At 42.2% G+C, this 18,297-nt stretch overlaps 1 protein-coding gene across 8 annotated transcripts in view; it reads right to left on the bottom strand.

Moving 5' to 3' along the window:
- celf6 (CUGBP Elav-like family member 6) overlaps positions 1-18,297 on the bottom strand; it is a 174,315-nt gene that overhangs the window by 45,875 nt on the left and 110,143 nt on the right. For 6 of the 8 annotated variants that reach the window (XM_088297173.1, XM_088297177.1, XM_088297175.1 and 3 more), the window contains exon 4: positions 7,019-7,147. In XM_088297173.1, the coding sequence (XP_088153299.1) occupies positions 7,019-7,147 (129 nt within the window). The remainder of the gene's footprint in view (positions 1-7,018; positions 7,148-18,297) is intronic. The other 2 variants (XM_088297176.1, XM_088297181.1) reach the window with 1 other exon arrangement.

Genomic DNA, 18,297 nt, shown 5'->3' with positions numbered 1-18,297 from the left:
ACAGAACGCATCAGAAGTAAGCGTTGGGGAGCTTTGCTGGATTAAAGTTTCAAATGATATTAAAAGTGATTCAAGTGGATAACATTAATGCACATTTGTAGTTTTAGATATGTAAGCCACAAGATCAAGTGTTGCCTCAAAGTGTTGGTAGACTTTTTTTTTTTATCTCCCTCCCAAATTCCCACTCAAATCAATTTTTTCCGGAATGATCAACCCTTATTAACTTTTTAACTAATTTAACTATTACAGAGAGCAAATTAATTCTAGTTTTTTTTTTTTTCCAGTTTTAGCTGTTTGCGATGGATAAAAGAGGAGTACACCAAATCAAACACTAATAACTTCCACCTGCCACCCATTGCTTTGCTAACACCAATGAAATATTTGTATCTGAAGCTAACACTGTTAACTAACTCTAATCTGCATATCTAGCAAAACTCCAAGCCGCTCCGCTCACCTTTTGCCTTTAACATCAAAGTGGGCTCCGGTGGGCAAATTTTCTGCGGTTATAATCTGCCCATGACTTGGAAACTAGCCTGGGCGAAGCTCTTCAAGTGACAAAGGCTACGCCTAAAACAACAAGCAGCACTGTTGTTGAGTGCACAGATTAGCGTTGTATATCAGCGTCAACGTGTTTGGTGATTTGTCCGTTCACAAAAAAAAAAATCTGCTCGACAGCGCCGGCCGAGAGTGCTAGCAAGTAACGACGCGGATGGGAATGAGGAGAAAAAGTTGCAACCTAGCAAGCTAATAGGAAAAACTGCAGTAAAACATTAAGCGACACTTCTGCTCACAAAACACTGAAAGACTTTCTAATAGCTAAAGCTCAAGGTTATAAGGTGGTAAAGTCAAGGATTTGATGACATCATCAATGAAATCCCAACATTTTACAGAGCTCAATATGCCTGTCCTAAACCACGGCCAGATCCAGAACTGCTCTACTAAGACGCGTTGCACTAAAATGGAAGTCAGTGGTAGTTCATTTGGAAACGGCATTGAATTAATCAGCTTTACCATCATTGACTACTCTGTTCCATCCTATTTTTATCCTTGGCCTCAGGTCGCTCATGTTTTAACTTTAGAAGGCTTTCTAATTAACAACCTTGCGGATTTATTCAGCTGCTTTTCATTAATCGAGCAACAGCGGCGCTCACGGAACCCGGCACGCGCTTCCTGAGCTGAGCACCCGGGAGATGTCGGGAAATCGGATTGGAAATAGTTTTGTGTTCAAGGCAGTTGAATTTTTGCGGTGGCTCTTTGATCTGCGGTGGAATATTTTGCCAGTCACTGTTCGTGGATAAATTATAGGAGGTGCCATAAATGAACCAGAGCCAAGGCCAAAGAATCGACCCCACTCTGGCCCTAATTCAACTCTGCTAAATCCAGTCCAACAGTCAGCATGTGGGACATAATCAAATCATGCGAAATGTCAGCTCGGTGAGCAGCTAAAGGGTTTACCATTTTGTCTCTCATATTATTATGCTACCGCAGAAGCGCACCAGAGGGGAACAAATGCAATGATAAACGTAAAACCTGAAAAGCAATTTATGGCAATGTAGGACAGCATCCATAGAATATATCGGGGTTTTTTTTGTTTTTTTTTTTCTTCCTGACTTTGTAGGTAACTTTTCCAAATGAAAAGTTTGAAAACTTGGGGACTCTTGCGCTGTGTCCCCAATCAATAGAAGACCAAATCCACTTTCACCTGAGGCTTTCCATCCACTACAAAAGCAGCGTAAACTGTTTGTGTGGAGACATTCAAGTGAGCAGTAAAAGGCCACGTGTGTTTTGTTGTTGTGTCAAATGTCCTTAAAGCTGAAAGGATCTACACAGGGGGACTGCAAACGTCAAAGAACACTTTGATTCCGTCTCCCGCCTTTTCACTTCACTGGAAGAGCTCTGGGGGTGGGGGGGAGGAAGGGTCTTCATTTGTTTGACTGAAAGACGTTGGTGACTTGAAGTCTGCCTTTGAAAGAACAAACCAATTTGACCTTTTGTTGGGAAAAAATGATTAGGTTCAGTGTGTTCTTTCAAGAAATATTTGGTTTTATAGGGCAAGATAAAATGTGGTTCTTTCTCCAACAAGGGGTTGGGCGGACCACGATGCCAGTGAGCATCTGGAGCATACGGTGTGCGGCCCGACAGAATATTTGAATATTCTTAGAAACACTGTACAAATACAGTGTCAGTGTAATTATAGTTTGTGTATTTTTGGTAAGGTCACGTTGGAGACGTGTTACCGTCATGCATACCATAAACAACTGTTTCTGTGGTTAGCGTGACTTCTTCTTGGCAATGTACTCGTAAAAAAGCAGGTACTCGAGGCAGAATCCATCGGAATACTTTGTTGAATCAATTTTTTTCATGAAAGTAGCATGGCTTTCACTGAACTGAAAAAAATGTTCTCCAGCTCATGTTATAAAGTTTCATTGTAATATCAAACATCCACTTGCTTGGACTTTTGTTCCTATGTGCAGCCCAGGAAGAAAGGGGAACGCGCTGCAAAAACATCTCCAATTAAATGGAAGTGCCAGAAGCTCATGAATTATAGCACACGTCTTGAGTTTTTTTCCCCCAATTTGACGTCTCCGAATGAGTTGGGGCGGACGCGGCCAGGAGAAAGATTGTATTGCTTTCAAGGAAGGGGATCTCGGCACTGCCTTTTGAATTCCCTGGGTAGTAATATGTATGCATGAATTCCATCTGGCTGGATGGGTGACATTTATAACACAACTTAATTATAGAGCTAAAAGCCATCTCTCTATTATTCCTGACAACTCAGGCCTCTATTCAACTCTGGCGGCAAGCGCTGAAAGTAGTTTATAGAATCAGTGAGGTGGGGTGTGAAACTTGACGTGGTGGAGGGGGGGGGGGCTGGTCCTGAAAGGCTTTGGAGTAGCACACATTTAGATCAACATGGCAATGATCAGTCAATTTCAAGGACAGCCTCAGTTGAAGACGTCCACAGTTTGTTGCTGGGTAAAATAAGTTGCGTTTATTACACGGTAATATGTCATTTATTGTGGTTGATGGGGACCAGTGAACATTGAAAAAACACGAAATAGAGGTGGACTCTTTTTTATTTTATTTATTTATTTTTATTTATTTATTTATTTTCATACATCAAATTTAACTTTGAAAATGCCGAATGAAGAATACCAAGTTACAGTGTGTGCGAGGAACGTGAGCTAAAAACCCGGCAGCGGACGATTATGACAGAACATCGGCTAATGACTGTTTAAGTTGTCTTTTTTTTTTTTTTATTCTAAAATTGACTTAATTTAACTAGAATCCCGCATTGTATTTTAGATAAAGCTACAATTGTGGTGGATTAATGCACTTTTAAACCCACGAAGAAGCAGCACTGTCGTCGGAAGTAATCACGGCTTAACTTTAGCTTTGCACATTATCAACAAGGAGCTTTGGCTAAAATCTTAGCTCAGGTTTACTTTAACAAACTTGTTCACATTTTATATGCCAATGTTTGCTTGTGCTGAGTTAGTCGAGCTTGTCCGATGGCTAAAAGCGCTCCGATCAGATCAGACTGTTGTTCAAAAGTGCCGTTTGTTTATTAACATGGACGAGGGACGAGACTGTCAAGATACAACAAGGAAAGATGCTGGGTCATCGCAGCCAATCAGCTCACAGGATAAATCCACTCGTGCTCTCATTGATCGATGTCACGCGCCTTGTATGAGTCCCTGTTGGGTGTATAAAAAAAAAAAGCCTCCGAATCAACTCAACTCTTTGGAACGAGGCATCTTCCCGCAAAATGGCTGTAATTTATAACATTTTGTAAAAACCCGCGAAGCGCAGAAGCCGCAAAAGGATGAAGGAACATTGTCACTGTTCACATTTTTGTCTTTCACCTTAATAGCTGAAGACATTATCGTCACAGATGCACATCAACCTCCTTGTTTGAATAATGAAACACACTTCTAGTAGGAAGTTATATTTGTAATTGACATGTCGTATTGAAGTTATTAGGGATTGAACATTATTTCAGGACAACGTTGTTGACTACGATAGGAGACGAGTCAAGTCAGCCGTTATGCGGGACTCTCTGCTGGGAACCACATAACAGTAAAAGCGTGCCACGGCATTGATGTCCATATATTATTTTGTGAGGTTTATTTCAAAGTTAGCATGTTACTGTCATGCATAGCATGAACAATTAACTGGCTGCTTCTTTCTGACAAGTGACGACTCAAAGCAGAAATAATGCAGTGAGCATTTTTTGGAAAAGAGCTGGATTTAATTACTCAAAGCTATTTCAGCCCTATCCATGGTTATCGTCATCCTTTTTCCTATTTGCTATAATTGGTATCCTTGTGATATAAAATCACAAAAAGGGAAGAAAAGCATTCTCAATGTCACTTTAGTCATATTGTACTGAGGAGCCATGTCATGTTCACCAGTTTTGCTTTGTAAAAAAGAACGCGTCAGCTTCTACAGTTATCACACATTTCATCTCCTAACCCACGTATGGAAATGATCCTTTTGATGCTCACAGTGTTGAAGACTCACGACATCTGGCTATGTCTCATTCAAGTTTCCATCCAACTTTTGAGACATGTTTTTCCTGGAAAGTTTTATATGACTTTGGGGCATTCGACATTTCGAGGTTCCACTATACTGCTAATATTCCTTTATTTTGTCGCAGTGAAAGGCTATGGAAGGAGTGACGCGCGCCCGAGTGAGAGGGAGGTAACGAGCGAGAGACGAATGCCACTAGAGGAAACATATGGCGCGCAAAGAGAGAGAGAGAAGGTGCGAGGAGGGTGAAAAGGAGCGAAAGTATAGCTCCTGTCGAACACGCCAGCATCGGCCCGATTTCATTTTATGTGCTGTCAATCAGCCCGAGGCATCTGAACAGACAGGAAGGAAGAAAGGGAGGGAGGGGGCATGAAAGAAGTGGAAGCAAGCGGTTGGCGGGTAGCGGGGTGAGTGGACCAATGTGGAGGGGGGGGGGGACACACAAAGAAAAAGAGCTGGGATTAACAGTGAAAGTAAGCGATGGAGACGCTGAAAGGCCCTCGGTTCGATACGAGCGAGCCTTCTTGCATTGATTGAACCGGAGCAGGCGTGCATTATCTCACGCCGCATTGCCGTCACACATTCCGTCGTATAGATGGACATGTCACAGTTTACAGATGCTTATCGAGCCCCTTGCACTCACTTCGTTTTGGTTTGACAACTTGTCAAGGGTGCCAAATATTTCAGCATGGTTTGACAATGGAGCAAATGATGAATCAATGCATGAATGCATTTTCAGTTTTGAAATGTTATTGCAAATGGGGGTGGAGGATTTCTGCGAAAGCATCCTGATGATCAAATCATAATAAAAAGAAAACACATTAACATGGCTCGTCCGGATCCACGTACGTATTTTGCCACGGTATGTAACGAACAGGTTTGATTTGAGATTACTGGTAAAACGTCAAATTCCTCCAAGTTCTCAACATGTGTGTGCGTGTGCACCACTTTATGCTGCTTGCCGATCCTCAACATGGGCATTTTAATCCCGCAAGGTGACATTCAATTCCCGCACATTTTTGTCCATGTTTTGTTGCACATCACACATACGGTCGAATTGAATCACACACATGCAGTCATGCAAGGACAGAAGTCGGCGTGAAAGGGGCACACAAACAATGCTGCGCCACTTGAGCTGGGGGGTGGGAGGCGGTAACCCTTCGATTCTAAATGCCCTCGTTCTTGAAGGTACCCCCCGCCCCAGATTATTCCATTTCTTATCCTATCGTTGCCTATATTGGATTATTGTGCATTAAAAAATGTGAACGTCTGAGAAAAATCATCAGCTGATGTAATGCATTTGCAACCTGTCTTCTGCCACGGACTGGTTTATACAAGTCAATAACTTTTGCGGGGGTCTCCTCGCCGCATATTATGCTGAGCAGACTTTGTAGGTGGTCTGTTTTTATTTATATATTTTTACTCAATTTACTAGTTTGTGGGTTTAATATTAGCATAATACAACCAAGACAATTAGCATCTTGACATGCGTCATGAGTCCGATGAAAAAGAAAGAAGCCCGTCACTTTTCAAAATAAAATAATTTTCAGCCTCAAATAATAAATAAACCCGGTAGTACTTCAAGATCCCCCCCCCCCTTTAATCTGCGTGGTCTGCTGTGGACCTGTGGTTGAGGAATAGGGAATTTTAATTGATTTTCAGATTCATCGCCCGATATTGATTCATAAAACCATATAGCGATACTTTTAATAACGTCTATATCCCCAGCAAGATCTTGTCTCTGCACGTATGTAGCGTATCAAAACAAAATGGCAGAAGCAGTGATGTCAAAGCCACCAAGCATGAAGGCAGATGTATTTATTGTTTTGATTAGGTCATTTTCAATATATTGAACATGATTAATGGAACTGAATTGGCTTCAACTTTGAATGTAAACATTAGTATTTTTACTAATGCACCGAGTTACAGCCAACAGTTTGTACTCATTGCAGCAATGGTTCTTCTGAGATACCGAAGTCAAATTGGTTCTGTGAGAAATCCTTGATTGAATCGAAATCCAATTGATGTGAATCAAATCGGGCCCATGTGCATCAACTCGAATCAACTTTTGGAAATTTGAACCGATACGCGGCCCTGTTGGGGACCACTTTAATACATGTTTTCTGCTATACTTGGAGTGACTGCAGCTAAACTCCGAGCCTGGCTGCTTTATTTACGGTAGGACATAATGGTCGTCTGGGGACGGATGATGGTGACGCGGGGAACAAATGCGCCGTTTCAGATAACAGGTGTGGGAGGAGGGAGATGAACAGGTACAAAAGAAGTAAGACGTGAGTGTAAACGGAGGAGTGAGGAAAAGCAAGTAAGTGTTGGAGAACCGTGACGAAGAGCAAGCGAGCGTCGCGTTTGCGCTTCCTCAAAGATTCTTGAGCAAAGGCGACCGAACACCGAAAAGGAATGACAAGGGATCGACTGCGGGTGTGCGTGTGCGTGCTCGTGTGCGTGTGCGTGTGTGTGCTCTGACCCTTACTGGCCCCATCAGGACCCCGCAGGACAGTGCACTCCTCGATCTGGCCAAAGGTCTCGAAGAGCCGCCGGACGTCATCCTCGCTCTGCTGCTTGCCGAGCATCCCCACAAACAGCTTCCTGTCTTCTGGATGGGAAGAGTGGGGAAAAAAAACAACAGCCGATGATAGCATTCTGCTTAGAGCAAGAGGTGCATTTTGCTCCTGTAACATTGGCGACAGTGTGAATTTTAAATCTGTCTGCTCACGCCAGTGCGACCAGTTTACTGATTTTTTTTTTTTGTTTTGTTTCATTTTCTAAATGGCGATCCTTGATTATGTTTTGTGGCTGACAAACTTCAAGTCCTTCAACAGCAATTGAATTTTGATGACCGGATGAACATATGATCAGTTTGAGCAATAATAATAAGATATATGTGTGTGTGTGTGTATAAAGACACGCACATACATCTGCGTGGCAAGTGGCAACTTTGGGAAACTTCTCGCCATCAAATGAAACAAGTCAATTGGAGTGCAAGAAAGGATAAACAGTAAGCTGTTGGAATGTGCAAGGGGCTGAGCGGGAATAATAAATAACGTTTTTCTGTTATTGCGGATAATTATGAGTAAGGGTTCATAACAATAGTGCCAAGTCCAAGAAATGCTTGGTTTTGTGAGCACGTTGTGAGTCTATTCACTTTTTTCGAATTATTACAATCATCACAAGCGCATTGATGCATATTTTATTCTTTTGTGGAAAGCAAAACACATTCCAAATCAAATACAGCTGATTAATAAATGTATTCTTTTCAAGAGCAAAATAAAAGTTGTACTCTACTATCATTTTGGAAAGTAGGAAAGATTAATTCTCCTCATCGCCTCCCGGTATAGACCGAGCATTTGTCTTATTTTACATCTTTTACATTATTCATCTCCAATTGAGCCGTGTTGTGGAATAAAATGGTTACAAGCAAGAGCCCGTCCCCGGCACTGATAGAAAGTGGCAGCGAGAGGAAGAGAACTTTATTGGGAATGGCACTGTTGATCTCGCACGTGAGTCATTTGACTGGTATGGAGCGTGGAGGTGTGGCGTCGGCGGCGGCGGTGGGGGTGGCGGAGGTGAGGATGGCGCCAGCATCACCTGGACCGCAACAGATGTGACGCCTCCTCTACCTGCCAGGCCCCATTAGATGCAGCTGCTCAGAAAATAAAGCAGCCGGGGGCCACTGGAAATCGGATTCTGTTCCGTCTCTGTAAAGTTCAAATGAGACACGTGCGCACGACCCGCTTGGCCACGCAAATGGCCACCTGCGGAATCGAGAAGGCTTCGGTGCTTGGGCTCTGTTGCTGCTGCAATCCTGCAGGGTTTTTCTAGATGTGGATTGCTTCGCAGGGTAGGATATTTGGAGTTGTGTTTAATTTTTTTATTTTTTTTTTATTCCCCAAAAAATCCGAAGGCAGTACAATTGAATCAAATCCATGCAACTGTGTTCTACTGGTCATGTTAACAGGCAGGTGTGTCGGGGTGGAGGAGCTCGGAGAGGTACACTGGGGCGAGGCCATTTAAAGACAAACAGAAGTATCTTAAAAAATAACTCGAAACTGCACAGGGAGCCTGTGACGAAAGGCCAAGATTGGGATTACGTGCTCCCTCTTCCTATCTCCAGTTAAAAGACGAGCAGCAGCATTTTGGACCAACTGGAGACGCTTGAGGGAGGACTGGCTGACTCCAGTAATCTAGCCGAGATGTAGTGAACATTTTTATTTGACTAGTCATTCAAATCTAAATTAAAATGTGCATATTTTAATGAGATGTTTTTAAGTCATGAGAATAAACAGTAAAACATATAAAATGATTCAAATTTAATTAATGAAATAGAATTCGTACAATGTGTTTGTCTTCCTACATCCAATCCTACATATTTTAATTCTTTATGATGGCCTGGTAATCAATTTTCGCGGTCGCAAGGATCGCATTGTACTTGTACTTTTTTTTTAATATATTTTTTTAAACTGTATTTTAAAGGAAAATTATTTTTTTCGCATTGGATACTTATTTTAAAAATAATATACATTCTATCTTGTTTGTTTTTCATTTAACTTTAGGCATGCTTATCCACAAAACTATTTGGTGTTTCAAATATATTATAAAACAGTAACAAAAAAGTGAAATGTAGCTTATTCATGCAATTATCATTTCGCTTTTCTCAAAAATTGTTAACATTTATCAATTATCTTACAAATTCTCAATTTCGTGATTGAAGGAATTAGATTTTATTAGAAATATTTTCAGAACTAGTTTTCATGTTGCCTATTGGTTGTTTTTTAGGAAATAGGAGAGATATTTTTGCTTAAGTAAACATTCAGTTGAAGGAGCGCAACAATTTGGCAACACTTAGCAGTCAGGCAATCCTCACTGCATTCACTTATGATAGTTTTTTTGTGTTGATCAAAAGCGCCTCTGGATGAGAGGCTCTTTGTGTGGGTGTTGGGGGTGGCTGTTATCATGGAAACCACTGTTCTGTTACAGTTGGGCAAAAGTGCAGAAAAGCTCGCTAACAGATGAAAAACGAGTTGTTGAATTTCACACTTGAGTATTGGGAAGACACTCCCGAGAACTATTTCTATACACGCAATTAAAAAGTGTATTTTCCCGAAAAGAAAATGTAGTCAAATGCTTCTCCCTGGACATTCAGCTTGAACATGTGCTCGGGTAAAAGAAGCTGACCTCCGTTCAAGGAAGCGAAGAGGAAATATGAAGGAAGTCTGCAACACATGTGACCTAATTTGCCATGAAGGCCCCTCTATCTTTTAGATTTCCACTGAGGGGTCCCTGTTAAATGGGAAGAGTGCAGTTTTACAGCACCCCCACTGTGTGCCAATGTTGTGGGACAAAAAAAAAAAAAAAGTCATCTTGGTCCTGGCCCTAGGAGATCTAATGGTGGCTTTACAAGGCTAATTAACAAGCCATGAGCGAGGTAATGAACTTTCCAAATGTGCTGGCAAACGCAAAAATAAATGACACCCCAGCGAAGGCATTAAAGCAAGTGTGAGTGTACTTCAGAGCCGTCCTTCGGGAGAGCAGAATGAATTTGGTGCTTGCTATCTTTTCATTGCCTGACCTGAGAGAGCCTCCGCCGGCCAGCCGCCTGCCCTGGCCCAGAGTATTGATTGCTATTAATTAGTCCTCTTTGCACCTGTCTCCGAAGCCGCTCGCGCTGGATTTTTACAAGTTCACCCCCCCACACGCACATCTCCCATGGCCACTTGCGCACTTTAAATTGGCGTTTTATGAATATGAATATCATGTAATGCACCCTCTGCGTAAGGGGATGACACCGCGACTTTAAAGAGTAATCCATTAAAAGTGAAGAGGTACGAAAAAATGGAGAGCCCTCACGTGTAGTCGTATATTTGCATTAAGAGGCTTGAGGACCTTCATATAGAAGTAACATGGAAAGATTAAAGACTAAAAAATTGAAAACCCAACACTCCTTAGCTAATGTCCACAAGACCTTCGGTAACTGTACTTCTAAAGTTTAACACTCGTGAATGTCAAATTGTAACCTTTCAAATATGGTCCCAAAGCTTTTTACTATTATTTCAAAATCATCAAGTTAATTTTATCCTAAATCAATAAATGTGTGTGTGTGTGTGCGCGTGTGTGTCACAACATAGCAACTGCAAAGCAAGAACGAGACCGCCGTCATTTATCTTTTCAAGAGCTACTCCGGAGAGCAAAAACATGCACATGCCATGAAGTCTCATATCTTCAATTATATCATATCTTCATATTCTAAACAATCGAGGCATATTACCTACTTCCTTGGCACCAATTACTACTTTCCTATCCAGTGCTACGCCCTATCTTGTCGTTATAGAAAGAGCGGTGATTATGCACATCGGTACATCATTCAACAATTTGATTCCAAAGAAAATTGTAACTAGAGAGGGGTTTTGGAATGGATTTCTTACTTTGGTGCATTAGCTACTTTTGCAATCCCTGCCATAGCTGGGATTTTACACATTTTTTCTGAGTTCGGAGAGACCAAGTCGTCTGGCCCTCTGTGACCGGAGGTCATGTCAGAAAAGTAACATAGCTGGGTCGATGCCTGTGTACATGATCCAAAAAAGGCAGTTTAAAAATCACTTGTCCCACCTTTGTTGCAAAGCAAACACATTTGCCTTTACGGGTGCTCACACTTTTTTTTTTCACACTCTTGGGTCTGATTCAGTAAATAAAAGTAAGTTGTATCCGACTCCAATATGGCAAGAGCGGACCCGCCAACGAGTTTATATTATCGATTATTTCATTTAGTAATCAGATGGATTTTATTGCTTGCCTGCAGTGTCAATTTTCCACTAACAGAGGGTGCTCGTGGACTGTAAAATGAGGTCATGAAGAATTTGAATAGTGTACAAAATAAATGGTCTGTGTGGATGCCGTAACATCCTGCTGGCGAAGCTTTGGGGAAAAACGTTTTATGTTGACCTATTTTTTTTTTTTTGTCAATATGTTTGACTTTGTCCCAAGGCTGAGCGACACAGAATAGGAGACCACTAAACTTGGCCTGGAATTATTTTATTTTATGTTCGAATGTCTTTTTTTTTTTTTTCTGCTTAGATGTGGGCGTATCAGTTATTTGATGAAAACTCACCTATTTGCTGTTTCGTGGCATCTTGGTGCCAAGTAATTATATTGAAGAAAGTTGAGGACATTTAGACAACTGTAGTGATAAAGATAAAGATGTCCTTTATTAGTCCCACAATGGGGAAATTTGAGGTGTTACAGCAGCAAAGATATAGATCACACAGAGTCTGCGGCGTAATGTAGCCGTTAATGTATAACATTAGCAGCAGACATTCATAAAAAGCATGCAAATATACACAGTATAAACGTATCTAGTGTAAGGAAACACTCCTAATGCCTGCCCATTATACAGAGGGGGAAACGCTGTAATGATAAAAACTACTGAATGATTGAAAATACTGCAATGATGAAAATATTGCAATGATAAAAGTACTGTAATGGTAAGAGTACTGAAATGATAGATGATGTGCCGCCATCCTACGGCCTCTGTCGTCGAGTCAAATTTATTCATAAGGAAGGACTCACGCAGACACCTGGGAACTATTGGAAACCGTGACAAAGTGCTGCAATGTCTTCCCTTAAGCTATGCACGTACAAATGGAGATAAGAAAAGTTACCAGAATACGACTGACAGTGGCTTGTCTCCAGAATGCCTTCGTATTCCAGACCACACGGATTCCATCCCAAAGTAGATTCAAAACGAACACGAATTTGCTATGCGCCATCAAGATTGATGCTTCACTCATATAATTGCTCTTGCATCACATCATTCTCGATGCTTTATTTCCTCCCTTCACTTTATTTTCTCTCTCTCGCCAAATAATTAGTTGCCAAATAGCCAATTTTTCAATTGTGTTTCTTTGGTTGTAACGTTTTCGAAAAGAATGGCTTTTCTGCTCCTGCGCCGTGGTAAATATCTTTTGTTTTCACCATTCCATCCCATCATGCCTGCTGGCTATTGTCGAGGAGGTTTGGTAGTAGCAAGTGTTCACAAAGCATGGACAGCTGCACCCGACAATAAAAGATGCCTACCAGGCCGCCGGGTGCTTTTCAGATGCGGCGTAATGTTCCAGGCAGCGCAACAGAGAAGTTGCACTTCTTATGGACTCATTAGCGAAGCGAGATTTTTTATTTATTTATTTCGTTAATTATTTTCGGTCTGCCTGCGAGTCTCGCCACCGGACACACTCGCACATGAAGGTGCACAGAATGGCTGTATAAAATGTTAAAATGTTTTTTTTTTTCTAATATTGAGTCGAGGTTTGTTTCGCATCATCTCATCGCTATTCTGCTAGCGTGACAGCCACAGGAATTATTTTGGAAATGAATTGCGCCATTTACTTTTTAGTCAAGCCCATTTTTTTAGGAGGGGTGTAATGAGCATTACATACGCTTCCACCTAGTGAAAAAGAAAGACTACAATTAAAATTTTGGTTCGAGGATCCTTTTCTTTCACTATAAAAGCTCAAAGCACACGAAAATAGCACACTTACAGAAAACAACCACGCAAAGGCCAAACATTCTTTATCTGCACTGGCAAAAAAATGTATTTACCTTTGAGGATACATAAAAGTTTAGCATTCCATTTTTGTCATTTTCATATATATGTTGATAAAACTACTGGAGTTGTCAATGATCTTCTTTATTTGGTTTAAGAAGCCCGGACTAATAGGAAAGTAGTAAGTGGTGTCAAGGATGTATCGTGAAGTGAAAAAAGTGGATTTTTTGTATGTGGGGGAGGAGCTAAGTTTAGCCTGGGTTGAAAGTGGAAGTTAGCGAGTCTTCTTCGCATGTTTTTGTTCCGCTGAGTGCCTATTAATATGGTCAAGTATCTGTAAACTCTTCATTTTCAAGTGTAACGTACGACACATTTGAAATGTTATCTACCTTTGTGGAATATTTAGGGTTCAAACTGTTTTAGGCAATTATATTTTGGGAGCATTAATTAATGGAATTTAGTTATTTTTTTGCCATCTGAGGCAGGTCCATATCCAGATGCGAATAGCATAGTAGTTAGTATTGCAAAACATCCTTGGCATATTCAGATTTTCCCCAAAAAACGTGAGGAATGTTTCTGACCGCGACTCTGAAAAGTTCCTCACAAAACTTCCAAAGTCGAGCTGCCGTCACGCATGAGGCCTACCTCAAAACTTGAGCAAATCCCGCGAGACCTCGGCATACCTCGTGGGACTTCAGATGAGTGAGCGTCAAAGGGATTTTGAAGGCTTCTTTCTTTGAATTTTTGGGGCGAGGTTTGTGTTTGATGCCACCACAAAGGGTACCAATGATGGAGAACAAAAAAAATATGATTATGACCCTAGATTTCCTAGCTGCTTGCACAAATATGTCAGGGACAATGAGTCAATGGATTGTATCAGTAATGTTTTCATTTATAGATTCTCCTACATTTGCAAGCACGACTATGAAAACTGAATTCGGCAACCTGCCCTTATAGGCACGTACCTGTCGCTGTCAGTATTTTATTTTATTTTGTTTGATCCATCACCTCCCTTCTTTATTTACTTGTATCACACTTCTGAATGTTAAAAATGTTGCTTAAATCAGTTTGTGTTATTTCCTGTGGGACAAAACGGACTAAATTAAAACAAATTGGATGTTGACCAGCATCTAGTTGATCCTAAGGTCACAAAGAATTTTAAAAAATGTGGTCATGCTGATGAGAGTGAGGGACAATCAGTGTTCCAAGGTTGCACTGGCTGCGTTCTTGAATGAGCAATCTTCCAGATAAATTTCTCTAGAGGTGTTCTGGTCGATGAGCTTGTTAGCTGGGAAAAGCTGCCTCGAAATACATAAAGCCAAATGAAACTTTTCCGTCGGAGGGAATCATTACTTTTCATTTTCATAATTATTAACGCATGATGGATTTTTTGAATCCCTCTTGTTGTATGTCGTTTCTTGGCCAACTTGCTGTGAGTTGAATGCGTATTAAACATTATTTAATGACCGATTCAAGTGCAGCATTGAAATTAATGGCTTGAGTAACTTCCTGCTCATTTCTTTGTGGATACTGAATGGCAATCCGGCAAAAACAAACATTTCAATTGGCAGCGTTCTGATACGGCAACAGGTTGTTTACATGGAAATGCATTACACTAACAACTAGACCTGACACTTGTATACCGACGGGTGCTTGAAACCTTCTGGTCTGCATGCAAAACAGTTGGGGGGTGAAACCTATGAGGAATTGCCTGTTGCTATCCAAAGCTCAATAAATTAACGTTTAACAAACCTTTAATTGATGTCCTACAATCCCCACTTTGTTCTGACCATTCTCCAAACTGTCCACCACAGTTGAGTTTTGCTGGCCGGTAGTTTCGGGGCACAGAGGGGTATTTTGGCTTCATTTGCATGTAAAGTGGAACACAGTCCTCTGACGGCATGAGGTGCCTCCAGACAGCCGCTCCCGTGTGGCCTGCCAGACTGCGGCAGCCAGCGGGTCCTCACTTATCCCATGCCTGCTGGGCTTGGCTATGACAGCACACTGCGCGACATCTTAAGGTCCTGTCAATCTGCAGACTGCCCCGTCTGGGGTCAGTCTTCTGAAGAACGGGTTGGCAAGGACAAACGTGAGCCGTTCACAGACACTCCCCTTCAGCTCGACAGACAAAAGGCGTGGAGATATTAAAAAGGCTCACACTCGGACCACTGGGAATAGGATTCAGCCGCGATGCTCCCGGCATTGTATAAGCATCCAATAAAGCCAAAGGATGGGGGAGCTAATAAACGAGGACAACTATCCATCCATTTTCCGTAGCGCTCATCCTCTTCGGGGTTATGGTAGGCCCTGAAGGCTTTCTCAGATGACTTATGCCGCATTTTCATTGCGTGGCACCAGGGATTGGTTTCCAACTTCAAAACAGTGCCATAGCAAACTTAGAAAGAAAAAACACAAATTCCATATTGAATGCATCAGTTGGAACACAGAAGAATGGGCGAAGGATCTACTGTAGACAGAAAACATACGGGGCGGAAACACATCTAATCCAAGCGGCAGTGAGAAATCAGCAAAGTGGAGATGAGTATAAATCAAGTATAAGAGCTTACCATGAAAAGTTTCGGCAAAAGCTTAAACCAAAAGAAAAACGTTCGGGCAATCTACTCAACTATTGTCGTATCAGCTCAGCACGTCGGGAGCCCAGTTCATCGGGTACTAGAAGTAGTACTCCATAGTATCTGCTGGAAAACCTTTACGACCCTGGAAATGTGTCAATAACAGGAGGAGCCTTTACGAGTTGATGGCACCTTTGACTGATTACCAGTCACTCACATGGCGACACTCAGTATGTGATCCACTTCAGTACCTTAGGCCCACGGGTAGGACAACGGGAGAAAAAATAGCACGCTGAGAAAAAGTCTATGGTTGATGGACATTTTAGAACCTTTATCAGAGTTATCGAAAGTAGATGCTGTTGCCGGCCGACCCGTCTTCAGTCTCCTCATCATAGAGCTTTCTCCTAACTGACAGTACTGGCGAACGAAGTGGGACCCCGGCTCAGAGATTGTGTTTAGATAATGGCCATCTCCAATCATAGATAATCTGGCTCCAATCTTTTCTTCACAGACAAGGTCAGGGGGAGAAGATTCCCGGGCGAGGCAAGGAGGCGATAGGGAACGGGGGCGGCTCTCAGATGATTTACTACCGAGATTCACTCAGCTGCCTCTATCACTCTCCGTTAACTTTTTCATCCTGTTGTCGTTGCCCCTTTTGCTCATTCCGCCTTCTATCTCTCAAATTCCTCCATGGGCCCGGCCCGCCTCGCTATCGCTTGCTTCATCTCTCTCCTCGCATCGGCGTACCAATGAGATGGCGTAAGAAGAAAGCCAATAGCGAGAGAGAGAGAGACAGAGAGAAAGGGAGGGACTGATTGTAAAGAGGAATTGACATTTTCTGATTCTTGCCCCATTTTGGAATGAAGCAAATTGCCGATGATTTTGAATGGAGATGTATAGCTCGTCCGTCCATGGGCTCAACAGGGCGAGTGAGTAGAGGTTCCATTCTGCACTTGTTCATATGAGTCAGACAAGGTATGAGTCATTGGTTTGGACCAATTTCAGTGGCTGCACCCTTGGTAAGACATTATCTTAACAGATCGTTTTCTGGAAAGACCACCTCTAAAAGTCGTGGCAAAACTTGCTGTTTTGGGTACTTTTACATTTACAGTTACAGTGAATGTCGTGTACTGGAACAGCCATGGGTGATTATTCACCAGTCCACTCTGGTAAATTGCCATGACAATCATATGGGCTAATCCTCAAAAAACTTTGTTCTTGCCTCATGCTATACGGCAACACGTTTAGATTACTCAAGATTACCAGAGACGGAACAATGGAACTTTCAAGGATCCCATTAATGCATAACATACAAGAGTTAAAAAAGCAAATACCTACAGCGTGTTGCCAAATTCTGTGCTGCCATATTGAAATCTTTACCGGCACACAAAGTGTTTTAGAATCATAGGCCACTAAAGATAGATGAAGACAGCCTTCCTGTGGTGTTATGGCCTTGCATCCTCAGGACGATCCAATCCATGCACTCGGACATATCTATTGTCTGCAACGGCAGCCAGGTCACGGCTTTCTGCACTTTGGCATTACTTCTCCTCCAGATAAATCCTGATTGGGGAGAGCCACCACGCAAGATGGTCATCCGCACCCACAAAAGAGAAGCATGAAAGTCACCTCACACTGAAGATGCAAATGTCCCAAATGACAATCTAGTGGCTCACACTGGTAATTACACCTGACTGGTCCTGCCACAAATGGATCCTGTGCTTCCTCCTTTTTCTCTCAGTCAACCCGGGCTGTCTATTTCCCTTTTAACTGCACAGCTTCATAGTAAATCTCATTTCATTGTCAGCCGTGACTGTGGTTTACTTCCTTTTCTGGGCAGCCGACTTCCTGTTGCCATTAAAGCTCAATATCTCTGCTGGGGCCTGTCTGCTTGGTCTTATTTCAATCCGTTCTGTTACTGAGCCTGTCCTCCCATATAGAAACTTCATCTAACAGACGAGCGGCGGCTGTGCCAGCCTAAGAGCCGTCTGTATTTCATTCACACTGCCTGTTCGTCTTCGTCCCCTTTCGGTGAAAGAGGAGTAGTAATTGATATTGGGATCCATCCATCCTCCCCTCTTAAGCCTAGAGATCTAATTTATCTTGCTGAGAATGCCAATTGGCTCTCACACAAGCCTTGTCGGTCAGACTTTGCCCGTTTTTAGACGTCCATTAATTAAAGTGCCACCATGACAAAAATAAGTCCTATTTGGGGGTGTGCGCGCCAATGGAAATGAGCCATCTGATTCACACTTGGGGCGGATAAATCACCGATGTGGCTCAGTTTGATCCCGTCCCGAATCGCCACCCAGAAATTCAAGCAGACGCTGGCTGCTTCAATTAGAGCCAATTCCACCCAGTGTGCACGTTTAACTGGCTTCATCTGCATTAACCTCCTGTGATGGTCGTCACGGAATTGAGTCATGGTGCCATCGGGCCTTATTGTGAGAGGCAGTGCCAGACAGTGCGCTTCATTTCAGAGGACATTTTTATTTACTTTTTTTCATGGGGGTGATGATTTCATCTTAGTGCACACATATCAAGATTAAGGTCAGCAGCATCTGCAGATATTCACGAGGGGCTTCTCTCTCTCTTTACGACGGTCCCATTATACACACTTTCAAAGTTCCGAATTAG

Source organism: Idiotropiscis lumnitzeri, chromosome 5 (assembly GCF_059441095.1).
Source record: "Idiotropiscis lumnitzeri isolate Australia: NSW breed Sydney's pygmy pipehorse chromosome 5, RoL_Ilum_1.0, whole genome shotgun sequence".
NCBI classification, from domain to species: Eukaryota; Metazoa; Chordata; class Actinopteri; order Syngnathiformes; family Syngnathidae; genus Idiotropiscis; species Idiotropiscis lumnitzeri.
This window is presented reverse-complemented; position numbering and strand designations above follow the sequence as displayed.